The 7,500-nt window shown below is 48.5% G+C and overlaps 1 protein-coding gene across 1 annotated transcript in view; it reads right to left on the bottom strand.

Moving 5' to 3' along the window:
• The window catches only part of EAH_00047800 (endonuclease/exonuclease/phosphatase domain-containing protein, putative), a gene marked incomplete at both ends in the record, with an annotated part of 13,018 nt that extends 8,118 nt beyond the window's left edge, over positions 1-4,900 (bottom strand). Inside the window, 3 exons of the mRNA XM_013394551.1 lie at positions 1-226; positions 775-1,236; positions 2,423-4,900. The exon at positions 1-226 is cut by the window's left edge and continues 32 nt beyond it. Coding sequence (XP_013250005.1) covers positions 1-226; positions 775-1,236; positions 2,423-4,900 — 3,166 coding nt within the window. The remainder of the gene's footprint in view (positions 227-774; positions 1,237-2,422) is intronic.
• Positions 4,901-7,500: the final 2,600 nt, after the last annotated feature.

Raw genomic sequence — 7,500 nt, 5'->3', positions numbered from 1 at the left:
GCATCTTAATACAAGCATTCATTTTTGCTGCTGCTGCTGCTTCTCCCTGCTGCTGCTGCTGCTGCAGCAGCACCTGCTGCTGCTGCTCCTGCTGCTGCTGCTGCTCTAATAAATAAAGAGACAGTTGCTCTCGCAGCATATTTGTTAAACTTTCTTCGCTCTCTCTGCTGCTGCTCAGCAAATTTACAAACACCAAATTGTCTCCGTAGCGACGGTGCAGCATTTGCTGCACGCAGCAGCAGCAGCAGCAGCAGCAGCAGCAAATAAATAAATAAATAAATATAAATAGATAGATATATTAATATATTAATATATAGATATTAGAAGGCGGAGTAATAAATCAATGAACACACAAACAAGCAGAGCAGCATATTAAATGAATTAAAATAAATAAATAAATAATAAATAAATAAATATGTGTTAATAAATATACAAACGAACAAATAAAATAAACAAATAAACAGCAAAATGAAGCTCTACTGAGGCAAAGGGAAGCAGACAAAGCAAAAAAAAAATCAAGCAGCAACAGCAGCAGCAAAAAGAGCAGCAGCAACACGATAAAGAGCAACAACAGCAGCAGCAACAGCACCTCCCAACAGAAGCAGCAAAAGCAGCAGCAACAACAGCAGCAGCAACAGCAGCAGCAGCAACAGCACCACCGCGAGAACCAGCAGCACTACTAAAACCGCGTGAACAGCAGCAGCAGCGTCAGCGTCAGCAGCGTCAGCAGCAGCAGCAGCAGCAGCAGCAGCAGCAAGAGAGTATATTGCTTACGATATGTTTCTCAAAAGCAAGAGCAGTAAGAAACGCATTTCTATTTATTGTTGTCTGCGCTGTTATCCCGCCTTGACCCCAGAAGAGCGGCACAGAGCCCCGCACCTGCAGCATCGATATCCAGTGTCCGAAGCAGCAGCCTTTGCTGCACAACACACCATCTCCTGCTGCTGCTGCTGCTGCTGCTGATGGTGATGTGGAGGAGGCTGATGTACACGCGAAGGGCACAGAGGGAGCTATACGCTCGTAATGTGGATAGCTGCTGCTGCTGCTGCTGCTGCTGTTGCTGCTGCTGCTGTCGGCGCTGCTGCTATAGCGGTGGCGACGACGATTGTTGCTGCTGCTCGCCCTGTTGCTGCTGCTGCTGCTGCTGCTGCTGCTGCTGCTGCTGCTGCTGCTGCTGGTGTATACATCGAGCTGCGTTAGGCGGACGCGCTGTTCGCTCTCTACGAAATTCGCCACCTGCAGCGACGAACAAAACAAATTTAAGAAATAAAAAAATATTTTCTTTATCAAATCTATTATTATTATATATATAGATAGCTAGCTACACGAACAGCTAGCTAGCTAGCTAGCTAGCTAGAGAAACAGCTAGCTAGCTAGCTAGCTACGCAAACAACACAGGAAGAAGAGTGCTAATAATAATAATAATAGTAATAATAATAATAATAATAATGTCAATAATAAGGAGAATAAGAGTAGTAAGAAGAAGAATAAGAGTAGAAGTTAGAACAATAAGAACAACAATAATAACAATAACAATAATAAGAATAATAACAATAATAATAAATAATAGTAACAATAACAATAAATAATAATAATAGCAATAATAATAACAATAAATAATAATAATAATAATAGCAATAAATAATAAAATAATAATAGCAATAATAGATAATAATAATAAAAATAATAATCATAATAATAACAATAACAATAAATAATAACAATAATAACATAATAATAATAATAATAATAATAAATAACAATAATAATAATAATAAATAATAACAATAAATAATAATAAAAATAATAGTAATAGAAAGAGGAGTTGTTTGTACATGACCATCGTCATCGATGCCTCGCGCGTTATATCGGGTGCCGCCCCTTTTGCTGCTGCGTCGGCAGAGCAGCAGCAACTCTAAAGACAAGACCTTGAAAGGAGAGCGCAGCACAACGGGGCTGCTGCAGCTGCTGCATGCACGTTCAAGTCGTGCATATCCTATATATCCTGTAAGCAAATCCATATACATCTTAATTGTTCACATATACAAATAAATATATCTATCTTCTTCACGATATGTTAAACATAAATATAATCAACAGATACAACAGCACATGCTGCAGCAATAATAAACGCAGCAGCAGCACCAACAGCAATCGCAACTGCAGCACCAACAGCAATCGCATCAGCTGCAGCAATAGCATCAGTAATAGCAACAGCAGCAGCAACAACAACAACAGCAGCAGCATGTTCCGCATCCGCAACAGCAGCAACAACAACAACAACAACAACAACAACAGCAGCAGCAGCAGCAGCAGCAGGAACAGCAGCAGCAGCAGGAGCAGCAGCAGGAACAGCAGCAGCAGCAGGAGCAGCAGCAGGAACAGCAATAACAGTGTTGAATATACCCTGAATGAGGGGCACCGTCCACCTGGGATCGAGTTGGGATCGTCTCCAGTCGGTGAGAAGTGCACCGTTCCACACGAAGTGCGTGTCTGCTGCAGCAGCAAAAGAGAAGCCTGTCCAAGTAGAGTGCTGCAGCAGCAATTTATCTCTTGCTGCAGCATCTATACACCCGAAGCTACAGTCCGGAAAAGACGGAAGAGACTGCTTGCAGCGAGGCAAAGACAGAGCGCTCTGCTGCTGAAGACAGCGAGTAAGCTCAACATCGTAGCTAAAGTAGTATCCTGACGACAGCAGCTTCTCTAGTGCTGCTGTATATCGCTGCACCTCTCCCTCTGAACATCCATACCCTCCTCTCCCTCCTGCTGCTGCCGCTGCTGCTCCTGCTCCTGCTGCTCCTGCTGCTGTTCTTGACCCGCCGTACACCTCCCGCTGCTGCTGCTGCTGCTGCTGCTGCTGCTGCTGCTGCTGCTGCTGATGTGGGGCAGCAGACCAGCTGTGGCTGTGGGGTCGTCCTTCTCCCTCTACTTCATCTCTTTTAAACTCTACAACACGACGACCCCTATTGCTGCTGCTGCTGCTGCTGCTGCTGCTGCTGCTGTTGGGTGGGGGAGAGTTGTGGCTGCTGGGGTGCTCCGAAGCCGTCCCCCACTGGTATTCGCTGTTGCTGTTGCTGCTGCTGCTGCTGCTGCTGCTGCTGGTGTCGTCTGAAGCAAGCAGCAGCTGCGCTTGCTGCTGCACCCAGGCAGCAACTGTCTCCGAGCTGCTTCCTCCTCCTTCTACTGGGCCCCAAGGTGTATGTACACCTAAAGCATCAGCAGCAGCAGCCATCATCCCGCCCCAAGCTCTCGCAAGGGCGCTGCTTAGCGGAGTCTCTTCTTCTGTCTCCTCTACAGAGCTCATTGCACGCATTAACCCCTCACCCTGCTGCTGCTGCTGCTGCTGCTGCTGCGGAGCCAGGCATGGGTCTGCTGCTGCTGCTGCTGCTGCTGAAGGGGAGTCACGGGAATGCTCCGAGGGCCCCAACTGCAGCAGCTGCTGCAGCGGCATCTCTTGAGGGCTTCCAGAGACACCAGATGAACTCTGCTGCTGCTGCTGCTGCTGCTTCTTTTGCTGCTGCTGCTGCTGCTGCTGCTGCTGCTGCTCCAGGTGCTCCTGCAGCGAGCCTGGAGGATAGATTTCTTCTTCTTGAATTACTGCAGCGGGTTCTGCTGCGGCAACAACAACTAAAAACCTTCTTGCTGCTATAATCAGAGTCCCCAAGACAGCTTCACAATCAAAGTAAAACTGAAACAAACCAAAAGAAGCAGGAGGAGCTGCTGCTGCTGCTGCTGCTGCTGCTGCTTCTCTCGCTGCTGCTGCTGCTGCTGCAGAAGAGGGAGAAGAAGGCGAGATGTCTGAAGATCGCTTCGCAGTCCCCACAGCAGCAGGCATTGCTGCTGCTGCTGCTGCTGCTGCTGCTGCTGCAGCTGCAGCTGCAGCGGGAGTAGGAGGTGCAGCAGCAGCAGTAGCAGCAGCAGCAGGTGCAGCAGCAGGAGGAGCATTGAAGTGGGCTCGTAGGAAGCCTCTTCGCGGCAGCAGCTGCTGCTGCAGCTCTCCTGTCTCTCTATTGATAAAGAGACAAGGTAAGAAGGAAGGAGGATGAAAGCCTGCAGCATAAACCCACATGCTCGGGGCGGGCAGCAGCAGCAGCACTCGGGTGTACAGACACAGACGCCAGCGCTTCGTGTAGGGGTTCGAAGCACCTGGAGGCAGCAGCGTATGTATATAATCCTGTGAAACACCGACAGAGCTGCTGTTGCTGCTGCTGCTGTTGTTGTTGTTGTTGCTGCTGCTGCTGGGGGGTGCAGCAGGCTGCTCTTGCGCTGCGGTGCCTGGCTGCTGCTGCTGCTGTTGCTGCTGCTGTGGGTTGAGGGCTATCTCGAGTGCGCTGCTGCTGCTGCTGCTGCTGCTGCTGCTGTTTTGTCTGCTGGTTGCTGCATTTGCTGCAGGTTTAGAAGAGAGGGAAGGCAGCAAAGGATGTACAGCTACTTTAAATGCTGCTAATGAGCTGCCGCTGCCTCCAGGTGTATTGACACCTCGTGCATGCGCTGTCTCAGCATCAGCAGCAGCAGCAGCAGCAGCAGCACCAGTAGCAGCAGGTGCTGCTGCTGATCCTTCTGCTGCTGCTGTTGCTTCTTTTGCTGCTGCTGTTGCTTCTTTTGCTGCTGCTGTTGCTGCTTGATCAGGCCTTGCTGCAGCAGACAGGCATAGAAAATCCTCCGGTGTGCTGCTGACTGAAGCAGCAGAAGCTGCTGCTGCTGCTGCTGTTTCTGCTGCTGCTGCTGCTGCTGCTTCTATTTCTGTTTCTGCCAGTGTAGCCTGTCCTGAGTCTCGTGCTGCTTCTGCAGCAGTTCCAGCTGCTGCTGCAGCAGTTGCTGCTGCTGCTGCAGTTGCTGCTGCATTTGCTGCTGCAGCTTCGCTGTCTGTAGGGTTGCGAGGCGATGTGGGTTTATACATTTTTTGTTTTTTTCTTGCTTTTACTGAGGCCCTAAGGGTAATATATATATAATATATAATATGTATAATATATATAATATATATATTATATATATAATATATATTTTATATATTATATATATAATAATAATAAACTCTTTTGTTTATTATTTTTCTTTAGGGCGTCAAACTAATTGCTTCGAGCATCTGCTGCTGCTGCTGCAGCAGAGACACCCGAATGCATGCACCCACGGCCAAGTTGCTGCATGCAGCAGCAGCAGCAGCAGCAGCAGCCCCTCATGCACACAAACAAACCCCTGCAGCAGCAACTGCATGCATCAGCACAAATAAAAACCAGAACGACAAACTGCTGCTGGTACAACTGCTGTTGCTGCTGCTGTTGCTGCTGCTGCTGCTGCTGCTGTTGCTGCTGTCGTTCCTGCTGCTGCTCGTTTTCCTGCTGCTGCTGCTGCTTGTGCTGCTGCTGTTGCAGAGGCGCCTCCTGCCGCTGCAGTACCTTCTGTGCTGCTGCGCCGCAGCATAAAAGCCCCTCTTCCGCCCCAGGAAATGCTGCTGCAAATGCTGCTGCTACTCGTTTTGCTGCTGCTGCTGCTGCTGCTGGTACAGCTGCTGCTGCTGCTGTTAGTCCTGCTGCGGTTGATGCTGCAACTGTTGCTGCTTCAGCTTCTGCTACATGCGTTAATGCTAGTGCTTCTGCGATGTGTCAACTGTCTTGCTGCTGTGTTGAGGCTCCTCTTTGGCTGGTTGCTGCTGCTGCAGCAGCAGCAGCAGCAGCAGTTGCTGCAGCTGCCTGCGGGTAGCTGGAGTTATAGATGCAGCTGCAGCAGCAGCAGCTGCTGCTGCTGCTGCCGCTGCTTGTGCTGCTGCTGCGAGGCTTCAGTTGAGAAGCTGTAGGCAGCGCTTGCTGCTGCTGCTGCTGCTGCTGCTCCTTCGGTGTTTGTGCTGCACGTCGCCCTCTCTGTAAATAGATAAGTTTTTAAATAGATTGAGAAGAAGAAAAGAGAGAATAAAAAGAAAGAAATAAATAATAAACACAGTCTTCCTAGTTGCAGTAGCAGCAAACGAAGAGGGCTGCTGTTGCTGCTGTAGCTGCTGCTGCTGCTGCTGCTGCTGCTGCTGCTGCTGGAGCGGCTGGATCGGTGATGCTGCTTACGAGCAGCAGCAGAAACTGCTGCAATAAGTAGAATTAAGTGTATAAATACAATTTAATGCCTTTAAATTAATTATATTTATTTATATGTGAAAATATATTAAAACAACAGCTCAGGCTTCTTCTGCAGCAAACAGCACACTGGGGCTTTGGTTGTAAATACACCGCAGCAACTGCTGCTAATACATGCAGCAAAATAAAAGAAATAAATAAATAAATATATTTATTTTAATACTATTAATCAAAGACAACAACAATATTTATTATTATTTATTTACTTTAGACTCAAGCCTCTGTTCTTCTCTCCTTTTACTGCTCGTGTCTTCGGGTGTCTGTACACCGCAAATCTTAGGAAATAAATTCAGCTAGAAAAGATTTAATATTTTAATAAATATATTCTTTTGTCTTTACTCATCTTCATCTTCACCCAACAAGTACCCTCAGACAACACACCAAGCTCTTTTTACTTTGCTTCTTCTCTTTTGTTTGTGTGTCTTTGCTGCAGCAGCAGCAGCAAGAACAACAACAGCAGCAGCAGCAGCTCCTGCTGCTGCTGCTGCTGGTCCTTCAACAACACCCTGATAATACTGTCGCCGTTGCAGCAACCTTTCCTGCTGCTGCAACAGCGGCTGCTACTCCTGCTGCTGCTGCTGTTGCTGCTGCTGCTGCTGTTCCGGGGAGCTGGCTGTCGTTGTTGCAGCAGCAGCAAAAGCAACAGCAGCAGCAACAATAACAGCAGCATCAGCGAGAGCAGAGGCATTGCATACACCTTCTGCGACTGCAGCAGGTGATATCAGGGGCTCGAGCCTCAAAAAACAGAAACAGCAGCAGCAGCAGCAGCAGCAGCTGCTGCTGCTGCTGCTTTGTCTTTTTTGTGTTTTTCTTTTTCTTTGTCAATTGGCTTTAGTTGTTTGTAATGCGGTCATCGATTTTTTTGTTTCTGTCTTCATTTATAACAAACAACAACAAATACTCTTCCTGGGAAGCTGAGGCCTGCATGCGCAGCAGCAGCAGCAGCAGCAGCACACAGCACGCAGCAGCAGCAACAGCCTAGCTAAGCGCAGCAGCCTCAGCAAGAGCTGTTTTTTCTGCTGCAGCAGCAGCAGAAGGAGGCTGAGAAGCTGCTATCGAAGTGGTGAGAGCAGCAGCAATGTCGGGTATATTGCTGCTGCTGTGCTGCTGCGCTGCTGTAGCTGCATTTGCTGCTTGGCTGCTGTTTTTTGTTGCTGCTGCTGCTTTTGGTTTCGATGCTGGAGACTGTCTCTCTCTATCGTGGGTCTCACGACCCCTGCTGCTGCTGCTGCGCTCGCGGAGCAGTAGCAGCTGCTGCTGGCGGCGTCAAAAGCAGCAGCAGCTGCAGCAGCAGCAACAGCAGCAGCTGCTGCTGCAGCATCAGCAACCCGTGCAGCATCAGCAACACATGCAGCATCAGCAACAAGCACAGCAGCAG

This window comes from Eimeria acervulina, genomic scaffold (assembly GCF_000499425.1).
Source record: "Eimeria acervulina Houghton genomic scaffold, Eah_scaff738, whole genome shotgun sequence".
Classification (NCBI taxonomy): domain Eukaryota; phylum Apicomplexa; class Conoidasida; order Eucoccidiorida; family Eimeriidae; genus Eimeria; species Eimeria acervulina.
Note: the sequence above shows the minus strand (reverse complement) of the source record. Positions and strands in the feature narration are given on the sequence as shown.